This window comes from Trichoderma asperellum, chromosome 3 (genome assembly GCF_020647865.1).
Source record: "Trichoderma asperellum chromosome 3, complete sequence".
NCBI classification, from domain to species: Eukaryota; Fungi; Ascomycota; class Sordariomycetes; order Hypocreales; family Hypocreaceae; genus Trichoderma; species Trichoderma asperellum.
This window is the reverse complement of record NC_089417.1, coordinates 2,373,564-2,386,801: the sequence shown is the minus strand read 5'-3', so window position 1 is coordinate 2,386,801 and position 13,238 is coordinate 2,373,564. Positions and strand designations below refer to the sequence as shown.

Below are 13,238 nucleotides of genomic sequence, written 5' to 3'. Positions count from 1 at the left end.
TCTACAGATATGTGCATGTATATAATCCTTCTTACTTCAAGTAAATCGTCTGCGCACCCTCAAACGCATCCCCCTTCTCCAGCTTCTGCCATGAGCTCACCGCACCAGCCTCCGCGCAGACCATGTTCTTCCAGCCGTCCTTGGGCTCGAAATCGCCCATGCCAGCGGATTTGTCGACCCAGGGGTTCCAGACAACCACATCGTCGAGGTTATCGCGCACAATGCGGAACTTGGCCTCGCCGCCATCGGAGATGATGACCGGGTGGCTAGGTCCCTTGACGGGAGTGTACACGCGGTCGGTTTCGCCGGAGAAGGCGACTGGATCGGAGGATTGGTTCTTTCCCTTGACGCCGTCGACCTTGTCGTGGTAGGGGGAGTCTTCGAGCCCGGTGATTTGGACGGAAGAGATGTCCTGGACATTCTCGAGTCAGTATTGCGTATCCAAAGTGCAAACCATGTGTGTGCGCAAAAATGCGTTACCTTGATCTTGAAATACGTGTGCAGCAGCGTCTGGAACTCGAATGGTACATCACCTTCGTTCGTGATCACCAGCGCGGTCCTCAGGCTCTCGCGGTCGAGCGTGACGCTGTACAGGAGACCAAACTTGTATGGCCACAGGCTGCGGGCGGCATCGTCAAGGTTCTCGGATGACAGGCCAAAGTCGAGCTTGACGCTGCTGGAGGATGATTCGCTGGTGGACTTGCCAAGGAACTCCCAGCGGGAGTTGCGGGCGAATCCGTGCTGGGGCAGCTTGGAGGTAGCTTCGTGGTCGGGAGCAGTGCCGAAGACCTATAGGGAGTTTGAGAGGTTAGCTGAAGACAGAAACACCCAAGAATAGCTTCCCGCGCGCATATAGATATAGGGAGAGAGCAAGACAAGCAACGCAATTCCTCTTCGTAGCTTCGGATAGGGGAACAACATACAGGGAAGACCAGGGGAATGCCTCCGCGCACAGCCTTTGTTCCGTCCAGCTTTGCACCCTCACTTAGCCACAACTTCTCATCCCCAGAAGCGTCCTTCCAGCTCAGCACGGTAGCGCCATACAGAAGAACCTCGACGCTCTCGCCCGTGGGGAGCGATGCGGTAACGCGGGAGTTGCCGTGTGAGATGGTGACTTGGGCTTGAGGCTGTAGGCCAGGCGTGGCAGCCAGAGCTGAGGGCTTGTTAGGGCGGTCGACCATGATGATGCGATTGCGATTTTTAAGTATGGATTTGGTTCGAGTTGGTCGATCGAGAGTGTTGGCGTATGTAAGGTAGAGAGGTGGAGGGGAAAACGCAGGGCTTCGAAGATGGCAATTCTAAAGCGCCAAAGAATCAGCACGAGGTAGCTCAAACAATCGAGGAAGAGGGAACACAACAGCAACAAGCTTACCCGCTAACACAATCAACTGCACTGTACAAGGACAAGGGGGGGGAATATGAGAGAAGGAAAAGCTTCCGGTAAGATGAAGCCGAAAAGGACGAGTGACTGCATCAGCATTAGCTCCATATGGCGGGGTAGCTGTTGCAGCGTTGCGATTACACCCCTCTTCCTCGCCTCGTATTCGGTACTTACTGGGGCAATAGAAAAGACGTCACTCAGCAAGTACAGCTACTTGCCACCATGAACCCTTTGCGACAGAGGCGAATCGTGTAAGAGGACAGGCGTCTGAAACGCAGTCATTACGGCCAGCGAAGCTCGTCACACTCTCACGATACAAGCGATCGCTGCATAAAGATCCTCCTCATATTTCCTGCCAAAGAGACGGTGCAGGTTAATATGCTATCAGATCCTGTTCTGGTGATGCACCCATCGCGGATGTTAAAACTTCACTCGTACGTACAGGGACACAAACAGACACACAAACAGACAAGGGAGGATAGCAAAGGTAGAGGCAGCAATAACATATAACGAGCTAGCATGCCGAGTGTATATCAACTCTACTCGCCATCGGTTCGTCTATTCTACCTATCGCACATTGGAATCATGACACACGTAGTCCTTCAAGGGCAACGCGAGTTATCCTGGCCCTTTCTAGCTATGAAAATGCGTGAAACAACTGGGTATATGTAGCCCCATTCCACATTGAGGGGACATCAAAGGGGAAGGGGAAAAAAGAGAAGAAAAAGAAAGAAAAAGGCAGGAATATAAGTCACTGCAAACGGGTGCAGTAAGAATGTGCAAGAAGGGCTAAATAGTCATCATGCCATACGGCGGGATCTATGTCCTATGCGATGCTTGCTATTCATCTCCGAGCAGTCTCTTCATCTATGCCCGTGAACATGCCCTTGTTAGCATCGCTGCCCTCACTGGTGCTGCCGTTGTGGTGCTCTGCGTTGGCTTTCTCGTCAATCTCATCCACAGGGATAAGAAGCTCTCCATTTTTGCCGTATCGGCGTGGCTCGATTCTTGCCTGGTGAACAACGTCGAAGGCTCCGCGGAAGCCCTTGACCTTTTGGAAGATAGCGTCCATCTCTTCGAGGGAGCGGTAGGCTGTCTCAGGGAAGAAAAAGTAGACGCAAGGAACCATAAAAGCATTGAGAACGGCAAATACGACATACGTCTTCCACTTGATGTTGGTGAATGAGACGGGCGTGATCATGACAACCTAGAAAACAAGTGTTAGCTTTGCATGGCAAATTATAAACAAGGACAAAAAAAGGCCATACCAAAAAATTGAAGATCCAGTTGGACGAAGTTGACAGAGCATTGGCCGGAGCACGAGTTCGTAGAGGGGTAATCTCTGCAGGATACAGCCAGGTCATTCCCAGCCATCCAATAGCAAAGAAAGTGTTGAATACGAATAAGAAGACGATACCCGCAATCTGGAAAGGCTTTTCCGTCGGGCGCGAATTGACACCAGCAAGAATAGCCATGGTGGCGGCTTGACCAGCAGCACCAAAGAGCATGAGCTTTCGGCGCCCAACACGCTCCACGAGGAAGACAGCGGGCCAAGAAGCGATGAAGTATTCAGTACCGTTAAGAGCAGCGAGAAGGCGAGACATGAAGGGGCTCATGCCGAGGTCAGAGTAGATTTTAGCAGCATAGTAGGTAATGAGGTTAATACCAGAAATCTGCTGGAACATCTGGTTGACGTAGGCGATGATAGTACGGTGAAGAGTGCGGTTGTGGTCAGCATGGAATAGCTCGCCATAGGTTCCCTTGCTCATCTCCATGGCAGTTTCCTTGATGGCTTGGAATTCGTTCTCGACATGCTTATCTCCAATGTTAACGTCTGAAACGGCAGCAATAACTTCTCTAGCCTCGTCTTCGCGACCCTTGAGAATGAGCCACCGGGGCGACTCAGGCAGGCCGAGGACAAAGGCAAGAATGAAGATACAAAAGACAATCTGGAAGGCCAAAGGAAATCGCCAAGCAACCGAGCCGGGAGCAAACGATAAGCCAAGGTCGATCCAATAAGAAATCATAATGCCGCCAGTAATGAGGGCACCTTCAATCATGACCAGCTTTCCTCTTTTATGGGCAGAACACGTCTCAGACTGCCACATGGGGACCGTTGATGTGTTACCGCCGTTGCCAAGACCTGTAATGATACGACCAATGATGAAGTGTTCCAGAGTGAAAGCAGAAGATTGCAAGATGGCGCCAATAATCATGATGGAAGTACCAAGAAAGATCATTTTCCGACGACCGAGGTGGTTACCGATGAAGATGGTGATGATGGCGCCGATGAAGCATCCCAGATTGTAAGATGCCACAGCAATACCCTGGTAAGTAGAGCGCTTAGACGCATCAGAGGGATCCGTAGCAAGATCTGGATTGATGTCGGGGAACTGGTTAAGGAAGATGGGCAGTGTCAGGATACCTCCCATGACACCTTGGTCTATGACTTGTTAGATGATAGTTGCGATAGCTTGTGAGCCGTAAGCTTTTTTTTTTTTTTTAACTCACCATAACCAAACAAGAGAAAGTCGCAGCCAGCAATAGTGCCAATGGCCCAGTTGAGGGCTTGGCCTCTGAGGCCGAAGTATCTCCCCATGATGGCAGCTTTATTCTCGAGAGAGCACAGAGTCTCTTGATGAGTCGAAGTTGCTGCTGCGGTAACCTCTTCCTTTCTTTATTTCTTGAGGTTGCTTTTCAGCCCTTGGAAAGAGAAAGAGTAAGAAGAAGGAAGCAGATGAAGATCCCGGGTTCAGTGAGACAAGATCAGCACCCGTCGAGGGGGGAGCTGTAAGGCCCTTTTAAGTCGCATCGCGCACACCTGTTGAACGACAAACTGGGTCACTGACATGGCGGACATGGGAGTACAAAGTACGAGCCTCGAGCAAGATGGATGGCCCGTCCACAGAAAAAACTGGGGACGCCGAGCCTCTGTTGGACCTCCATGGCCGTTCCCGGGAAGTGAGAAGATGAGGTGAGTAGGCATTCCGTAGTCGTAGTCTCGATGGAGCAATGAAGCAAGCCGGCCGGCGCTCCCCATGGGCGTGTTTTGCACTAATATTTAGTTCATGGTTGATAGTTGGCCGCCTTGTCGAGTCGGGCCCCGGCAACGTGCGAGGAGCGCAGCCGGTCCGTATGGCGATGTGCATGCGAGGGATTGGAATTACAGGCCAGCGGCGTGGGGAAGAAGGAAAAAAAGGCGGCGATCTTGTCCAGGCAGGCGAAAAGCATTTTGTACATGTGTATATCAGTCCACCGCCTTGCACGTGCGAGAGATGCTGGATGACGTTCCTTCAGTCGCTACTGCTTTGGCGTCTGTATCACCGCCTGAACGCCTCGTTACTGAGGCAGCATATATAAATTTGGCTTCTACAGCATTTTCCCAACATCGAATCTACCTACGTGTTTGGACGGCACAGAGAAAAAAATTTGGAGGCAAAAAACTTGGACTGGTGCTCTATCCTCTCCAACAATTCGCACCGAAGATGGAGTAACCACTGACTTCGTTTGTTTTAGCCCCTGTCCGCTAGCAGTTCTAGTGCTGCAATAGGCTGAACAAGTCCACTTAAAGTTCCCCGTCCATACCTCTCATCCTACTGCACATACCGAGTCGTATAATTCAATGCTAATGGTATTTCTAGTAGCCACCATTCATACTGTATGAGGAAAACCGTCTAGTGCTGACCTGTGTTATTCATAACTACCTAATCAAATAACGGGCTCGACAACATTGGGGTTTCGTTGTGGGCGAGTCCTGCTGTCAAAGCCAACTGGCCAACTCGGATGGAATAAAAGCCACCGCTACAAATTGGTGATGCCACACACATAGCGCTCTCTGGAGAACCGTGGGGAAATATCGACGTCATCCGCCGAATTAGATTCGAGCGCAATGGTTCAGATGGTGGATCTCAGTGGGAATCAAAGGGGCCTTGGCACGCGTGTTTTGACAAGGGCGAAGGCAAAAAGAGAGGGCAAAAACGCGACACAACATGCAGAAGAAAGGATCAGCACCACCCACTCTTCATTCTTCATGTGAGGTACCGAAAGAATTGGCTTCCATACGTAAGTTAGTTTTGGCATCGAGGGCGCAACTGGGCCGGTGGCGTGCACCAGCTGGGAAACCCGACTTCCTCTCTTTGGCTTAAACCTCGTTGCCCCCTTGCTAGGCCATCTTTTTTAAATCTTTCCGGCCGGCAGGCCTAGCAAGCTGACTTGGTGTGTACGGGAGGTCGGGGCGGATCGGTCAGCACAAGAAGAGGAGAAGAAGAAAATGCTGCATCGGAAAAGGCTAGCAAGGCTCAGGCACATCTGGCTTCCAGGCGCTAGCTGATCGGTGCAGACTAGCTCGCGTAATACGCCGCCTTCTCTCCTGGTGGTCTGTAGGCGAATCGCTGGATCTGCCATTCAGACTGCCAGCGCGGATACCTCAGGGTCTTTGAAGCCATCTCGCGATATGCCGTGATGAACCAAGCTCTATCTATGTGAAAAAAGGGCATTATCAGATCGCTTTGTATTTTGCGCTGAAATGAGGAACGTGCAAAATCCGGGGGAGGGTCCATCGCTCCAGCATCGACTCATTCTCCCCGCGTCCCAATTTTCGGTGTCTTATCTCGCGTGCTCCCCAGAGAAAATCATCCCCAGATTTCCCCAGACAGCCACCATTGAATCTATCCCCCTTTCCTTATTTTGAATCTTCTGGATATACCCAAAGAAGTGATCCGAGGCACACGAGCAGCATGAATAATCTGGGGTAGATTAAGTCAAGCTCCTAACAGGCCTAAGCCTTCAGAGAATTGGCCATGTAAAGGTCCAGACTGTTCTACGAAGAAAAGGTTATGCATGCTACTCCAGGTTTTGCAATCTCACGATGGTGTCAGCCTTGGAGGAGTAGTTGACCGACAGCTTCTGCGTCGGGAGCTCCGTATTCCCAGATATGGCATGGGCACAAGTTGAATTCCATGGTATCATCGGCCTCTCTCACATAGAATGCACATGGACCTTGGGGCCCACATCGACTCCGTTCTGAAGCGAGCCGGCAAGGCGTCGAGATGCCCACAAAAAACAGCTATTCCTTTTTGACGTCACTTGCTGCGATGAAATGGAGCCTAAACTGGCTCATCCGAGATTTCTGAGAAATAAACAAGCGTTATGCGTGTGTGTGTGTGCACTTGTATCAATTGCCATTCAACTTGGAACGCGTATTACACGCTCTATGCGTAGGGATATACCGTGATAGCGGCCTCCCATTGATTGCCCTTGAATCAATGAAGATCAACAGGGCTTGTACATACATAAAGCAAGAGAATCTAAAATTTGGTATCGGAGATCTTTACCTTCTTCACATAGATAACCAAACCACAAACCATCTTGTTTCTCCTCCTGAAGTCTGAAGCTGTAGGCCAGTCATACAACCAACCAGATACCTAGGAGTTTTGCATACGAAATTCCCAGCCTTCCAGCCATCCAACCACTCATCTCTCGTTGCGCCAGGCAGCCATCTATTTTCTTTCTTTTACCCAGTCCAAGCCTAAACCCATACTTGCCATACTTTGTATGTTTTTTAAAAAAAAATGGATCTACCGGCATAAGCGCCTTTCCCATGTGCGTGTGCCTCGGGACTCGATGCTTGGCGTCGGTGACTGCTTGCCGCCGGGCTGCCTAATTGGGTTATCCGAAGGAACGACACCAAGCAGCCAAGGACTGCGGGATGCGGTCCCTGCCCGCAACCGTTACGATTCGGCGGGGATGACCCAATTTTGTTCCATTCTCGTTATGGTCATGTTGGCCGTGTCTGGTGGCTTACAGAAATTAGGAAATTATACTGTACAATTTGGCCTCGTCGAGCTCGTTTGAAAGGGTAATTTGAGAGGATGTGACTGGCGTCTAATTTGATTCAGTTTACTCAATGCGATATAATCAAAAAAAGAAAAAAGAAAAAAAAAAAAGAGAGAGAGAGAGAAGGTATCAAGCGCAGCACTTCTTGTAAAATGTTCAAGCCAGTATATTTCCTTGCGGCCGTTTTCCAATATCTACCTCCATGCAAGCATAATATCCACTCCCATAGAACAAAAATTCTAGCATCTAATACCTAGTTATCCATACACCCCGTGTCATACAGCCAAAATCAGCTGATGCCCAATAACAAGGAAGAAAGAAGTAAAAGTCTCAATTTTATCAAATCACGGCAAGAAAGCCAAGCAAAGAACATCCCTGACGCCGTACGATGCAGCACATGCATTATGCTTGTCGTAATATTTTCCTCCTCCTCATGGCTTCCTCTTCATGCTTCCTCCTCATGTCTAAGTGCTCTCCCTTCCTCGTCTCTCTGCTTCGAATAACTCTCGCTTCAAATCCATCAACATGTCTTCCATCTTATATACTTCGCTTCGAGGCAGCGCTACATCGCGTAAATGCGCCAAGCTGGTTTGTAGCGTTTCCATGATTGTCAAGATCTTGGCTTGTGGCTCACTCTCCGCCTTGTCTTCCGCCATGGCTTTCACATCCACGCGTTCTGTTGGTTGACGGGGACCATCATCAGTGTCTGGTACTTCCTCTCCTGCATCTTTGCTTGATTTCTGGCTCTCGGTCACTGCTTGGGATTCGTTCACCAGCTGTGACATCACCTCATCGTCCGTTTCTTCACTTCGCGCTTTCTTATTTCGCTTGCTTGATCGTCTTTGTGACCGTGAAGTCTTGTCCTCTCGCTGGCGCTGCTCGCTATGTCTTCGTGCGCTTCCCCTGGTCTCTACTCCCACAGAAGGAGTTTCAGGAGGTTCCTTTTCGGTTATCACCAGTACTTCTCCCTCTTTTGCCTCTTCTACGTTCTCTGACTTTTGCTCCGACTTTTGCTTCTTTGAACGGCTGTTGCTTTGCCGAGAACCTCCTCGCTTTCTCTTTCTTTTGCTCCCTCCTTCACCATTGCCAAGAGATTCCGCAGAAATAGGCGGGATGATGACCGAGGGGAAGCGCTTAGCTGCCCCACGAGTCATTGGAGGCGATGGTGCTCGAGCTTCTGCTGACTGTACGCTGGGTCGTTTATCAAAACTGTCTTCAGCGTTTCTCTCTTCCTGTAGGCCTGCGCGGTCACCCGATTCAAGCTCCTCTGCAAGTTTCATCATTCGAGTTTCATCTCCTTCGCTGAGCGCGAACGATGTGTCATTGGCCTGTACTAATGAGGGCTTTTCGGGACTGCTCCTAGCATCAACAAATTCGTCGTCGACCGATTTCGGACTATCTTCCACGCGAGCAGCCTCGCGAACCAGCCGTTTCTTGGTCGGGGTTTCGAGAAGTTGTGGTGGTGGATCTGGCGAAGACGACGCGTTTCGATCCGATAATTCTGTCAAGTCTGAGGATGAAGATTCTTCTTCTCCAAGGCTAGAAGGAATAATATCTCTCAAGCTAGCATCAATACTTTTAGCTCTTGTGTCTGCTTTCCTAGTAGATGTCTTTGTCGACTTCTCCCCAGGCAATTGAATATCTAATAATGCTTCTTGGTTACCGGGTTCTGGCGACCCTGGAGGTGATGAAAATTCCCAGCTATCCAATGAGCTGCCAGCCAGAGAGCGAGACTTAATCTCTGAAAGGAGCGGGTATGGCCGTGGAATGGGAGGTGAGGACGGAGGATCGTTATCATCCATGTTCAGGAGTTGGCCACGTCTTGGGGTTGGTGTTGAGCTGATTAGGTTATCGTAAGACGTGGTGTGGCGTGGAGTCGCTTCTTCCGCTTGCTTGTCAGTAGAATCCACCTTCTCATCCGGTATGGGCGAGCTCTCTTTGGCAGGAAGTGGAGAGCTTGTCCGCATGTCTGAGTAGATGGCTTCTGTTTCACGCTGCCTTTCTCGTACTTCTTTCTGTCTTTCCGTGAGGTGTTGCGAACCATCTTCAGGGATCGGAGACGATGAGGCAACGAGAGTAAATTGGATTTGAGAATTGTCATGACGGAGTCGAGGAGTGCTAGTTCGCCTCGCTGTCTTTGTACGGCTGGATTCGGGGGTTTCTTCCATGCGACGTTTTCGAGTTGACATACGTGTGGGCATTTTCGAAATGGAAGCTGGCTCGGCCTGGCGAGATGAATTTAAAGAGAGCACAACGAGATTTGTTTCGTCTGGCGATGCCTTTGATGAAGAAGCTTGGGCTCCGAACGCCCCGCCGGTTTTTCCAGATCCTTTCGATTCCACGAGCTGTTTCTTTGAGCCAGCATTCGACGCCACTGATTTCAAGCTGTCTGAGCAGTCTAGCCTCTCTTCATCCCTAGCTAGCACATTCCACAGTTCGATTGCCTTGTCAACAATAGTGGGAAGTTTGCTTCTGAATGCAGACGTCAGAAGTGGTTCTATCTCGTCAAATTCATCTTTTGTCAGTTGTCTCCGGCCAGCAAGCCCCTTTGATATTCCATCCCATGTGTGAATGAGCTTTAAAAGGTTAGTCAAAAATATATAAAGTAATGGCCGTTGGGTGATCCTTACAGCTTTTGAGAGAAGTGACTCTTCATCATGTTCATAACATGATTTATCATCCTCAATCCACATGCATAGGCCAGCTTCGACTTTCGTAAAGGCTTTAACGCCTGACTGAGAGAAACATCTCACTAAGAAGCTCTTAATACTCTCGATAATAGGTACAATGTCATTGTCTGAATCGAAAATGGCAAAGTTGCCGTAGAAAGTTTCTAAAGTTTGGTTCCCAAGTTTGTAGAGGTTATCAAACGGATCAGACGAACCTGCTCGGGCGGCGACTACGGAAGCTCCCCATAACCGCTGCCGAGCAGTATTTAGAGCAGTTTTATCGCGTGGCAGCTTGGCAGCATCGAAGAGTGAGCGTATTGCCTTAAGAGAGGTTGCAGACGGCTTCTCTTCGCCGCGATCAAGACAGGCTAACAGCTCTTTTGCCAGGGGCTCGATAACAGCGAGTGCTCGCCCAGCATCACCCAGTTGCCGGACCACATTTTCAGACAGCTGTGCAAATAACGCAAACCACCGATCAAGAGGAAGATGAGGGTGCCCGAAGAGTCCGCGTTCAAGCAAGGAGGTTATGTCTCGATATTTCAGTCCTAGCATTTTACCGCTTCCATTCAAACTGGACGCAGCTTCGCTATTCTCAAGTGAAAGAGATAGATTTTGTGCGCCTAATAGCCAAGGTCCGTAGGGGGATGGAGACGCTCGAGGTAACAGCTGAAGAAGCTCATTGGATAGCTCTAAGCGAGCTTGTGTTGCTTTACCAAGAAAAAAGGGCTCAAAAACGGATAGAAAAAAGTCGGATAAGGCTTCGTCATCAGCACCGCCCGATGGGACAGAAGCCAGCAAGCAAAAGAGGTGCTGCAATGGAGTTCGAATGGTACCTAGAGAACTTGGTCGACTCTGATTTTGGGATGGTGTGGCAATAGGTTCAAAAGTATTACCAACCGTCATAGCAAGCCTCTTTTCGGTAAAGGGCAGCATACCCAGGGCTTTAACAAGTACTTCGATGAAATTCTTAATGCTAGATAGAAACGCCGGGCCATGTGAATTATCAGCTTCGGGTATCCCAGCCAGCCACATCCTGGACAGTAGACCAAATGCGTGAGCGAAGAATTTGGCGGTATCTTCTGATACTTTGATATCCTTCGCGGAAGCGGCCGCAATTGAGCCGACCAGTGCATGCCATAGGCGGAATATCAAAGAATCCTTATTGGCCAAGTCGAGAAACCTTTTCTCTAAAAGGGGGCCAACCGTTTGGAAGACCTTATCACAATTCCGCCTCACCCACTTTGAGTCCAGGGGCGGGAGTTCATCAGGTTTCGCGGGAGTTGTCTCCATGATACGATCGTGTCTCCAAATCCGAGGTGTGGCTACGTCCATAAGACTTGTCAAGATACGGCCAGCCTGCATAAGACAATCGCCCGGAATTTCGGGCTTACCATCCAGACTGATGAGTTGTGACAACACAGGCTGGACAGCAACATCCCATATCGAATCAGGAGGGAACTTGACATTGCCTGGGGCAAACGCATAGTAGTATAGATTGCATATACCGCCAATGACTGTCCTTTGGAGCTTCACAGCTTCTTCTAATTGCTTAGGATTTGCACGTCTCCGAAGCTGGCTTAGCAGGGGCTGGCAGAGGGTTCCAAGGTTCTTTGGGGTAGCTTTGCTATCGACCAAGGTAAGATAGATGTACCTATTCCAGGCAAAGTTTGCCTCTTGTTTCGTGGGAAAATCTGTTGTGTTGAAAGCAGATTGGACAAGAGTTAGCCAAGGGCCATAGTATTGCCACCTCTCCAAAGGGCATCGCATATAAAGAATAATGGCGCTCCATATCTGCGGCACAGCTGAAGCGCTTGACCTGTCTCTGAGCATTTCCTGTAACCTGTGGATATAGAATTCGATATAGGCTTGATCCTCATTTGTTGTTTGGAATATCTCGCTAGCTTTTCGCATCAACTGCTTCTCAGATCGCAGGGCAAATCCAGCTTCGGTGGCGAGGCCAACGGCCTGGGCCCGAATATCCTTGACAGAGCTTAGCATATCTGCAAGCACGTTCTGGAGCCAGTTTGAGTGGGTAACCATATGCAAGCTTGACTGCTTGACCAGACGCCTATATATGTGTATTCTGCTCATGACGATGCTCTTGCCCGTGAGATGGTCTTCTATTTGATACATCGCAGTGACCAACCGTCCCACTCGGTCAGATGTCATAACTTTGGAGGAAAAATTTTGGAACGCAACAACTTGCATCAGATGTCGAGCAACATCCTTGGGAGTATTAGCGTCTTCGAACGCGCGGATAGAGTGGTCGATAACGAAGATTCCAAAATCGGAAGTGAGGGTCGAGGCGATGGCGGGGAAATGGAGAAACGTAGCGAGAAGCGTCAGAGCATGATTGATTAATGAAGAATCGGGGGCTCCAGTGCCACTTTTGGACGTAATATCGCGCTGGATGAATTGCATGAACAGGCTCATCTTGTCTTGCAAGGCAACTCGATCGGGAAGGTTATTAGAGGCCTTCAGGGCTCTTGAAAGCATCATATAGGCATCAAGTTTCGAATCTCGGTCAGAGCCGGCCAGCTGCTTTATGGTTGAATCCAACATTTCGATTATATTGGGCTGGCCTGAAGTCGCATCAAAATCACCACTAGACGTCAAAGCGAGACGGCTCGGGGAAGATGAAGGTTTGAGAATGCCTTTGATAGGTCTGGAAGCCGGCGAAGGAACCGAGAGGGGGGAGGATCTGGGAATCTTGTCGATTGATCGATAGTCAACTGGGTCCTTGTACTCGGTATGTGCTGACCATACAACTTTCTTCCTTGTCCGACTAGACATCAACTTTGAATCAGGCGCATCGGTCGAGGTCGGGGTGTTCGCAGTTGGCGGAGTCTGGAGACTGTCCTGAGGATCAGATGAAGGAGCGCGGCTCAATATGGACTTGACCAACCCGTCGCTGTCTTTGGCTGCTTCTCGCGGTGGCGTCGGTGGCCGCGGTAGAAGCGTCTCGAGATTGGAAGCTGGAGCCGGGGCTACTGAAGATGCCATGGCTGCTGCGATGCAGCGTCTGGCGATCTAGACAGCAGTGAATCGGCCAGAGGAGGATCGTCCACTAGACATTGGAATCTCGCAGGGTCTGTTCGAACTAAGGTGAAGCTCAAGAAACGAGATGAAAAAAAAAGTCACCACCAACGCCGCCTAAACTTGCATCACAGCCCTACGGTTGTGGCAGCAGTATGGCGCCTCTCGACTCTGAGCTGCAAAGCTGGGAAGTGAAATACGGAGTGACACGGCCCATGAATTTTACCGAGAAATCAATTAAGCAAGACGCGACCACGCTCGGTGCACGCTTCAGCACGCGTTTTAGTGGCTGCCCCCACTATAAGATAGTGACTAAA

General features: G+C 49.9%; 3 protein-coding genes across 3 annotated transcripts; all 3 read right to left on the bottom strand.

The window, feature by feature from the left end:
* Window positions 1-31: 31 nt before the first annotated feature.
* Window positions 32-1,181, bottom strand: TrAFT101_005358 (uncharacterized protein; the record flags this gene model as incomplete). The annotated part of the gene is made up of 3 exons (XM_024905460.2): window positions 32-412; window positions 481-789; window positions 924-1,181. The coding sequence occupies 3 exons, from the start codon at window positions 1,179-1,181 to the stop codon at window positions 32-34; spliced, it is 948 nt and encodes a 315-aa protein (XP_024757446.1).
* A 1,044-nt stretch (window positions 1,182-2,225) lies between these two features.
* Window positions 2,226-3,980, bottom strand: TrAFT101_005357 (uncharacterized protein; the record flags this gene model as incomplete). The annotated part of the gene is made up of 3 exons (XM_024904335.2): window positions 2,226-2,588; window positions 2,650-3,824; window positions 3,893-3,980. The coding sequence occupies 3 exons, from the start codon at window positions 3,978-3,980 to the stop codon at window positions 2,226-2,228; spliced, it is 1,626 nt and encodes a 541-aa protein (XP_024757447.1).
* A 3,370-nt stretch (window positions 3,981-7,350) lies between these two features.
* TrAFT101_005356 (uncharacterized protein) lies at window positions 7,351-13,072 on the bottom strand. The gene is made up of 3 exons (XM_066127455.1): window positions 12,791-13,072; window positions 9,847-12,739; window positions 7,351-9,792 (listed from the first exon to the last, which is right to left on the bottom strand). Exons 1-3 carry the CDS (start codon window positions 12,886-12,888, stop codon window positions 7,681-7,683), a joined length of 5,103 nt encoding a protein of 1,700 aa, XP_065983566.1. The 5' UTR covers window positions 12,889-13,072; the 3' UTR covers window positions 7,351-7,680.
* Window positions 13,073-13,238: the final 166 nt, after the last annotated feature.

Bases quoted from the DNA above. Each gene is read 5' to 3' on its own strand.
- TrAFT101_005356 (XM_066127455.1), bottom strand. From the start codon at position 12,888: ATGGCATCTTCAGTAGCCCCGGCTCCAGCTTCCAATCTCGAGACGCTT. The intron at 12,740-12,790 runs GTTGGTCAAGTC...TCCTCAGGACAG, and splicing joins GCAGCCAAAGACAGCGACGG to TCTCCAGACTCCGCCAACTG. The intron at 9,793-9,846 runs GTAAGGATCACC...AACCTTTTAAAG, and splicing joins AGTCACTTCTCTCAAAAGCT to CTCATTCACACATGGGATGG.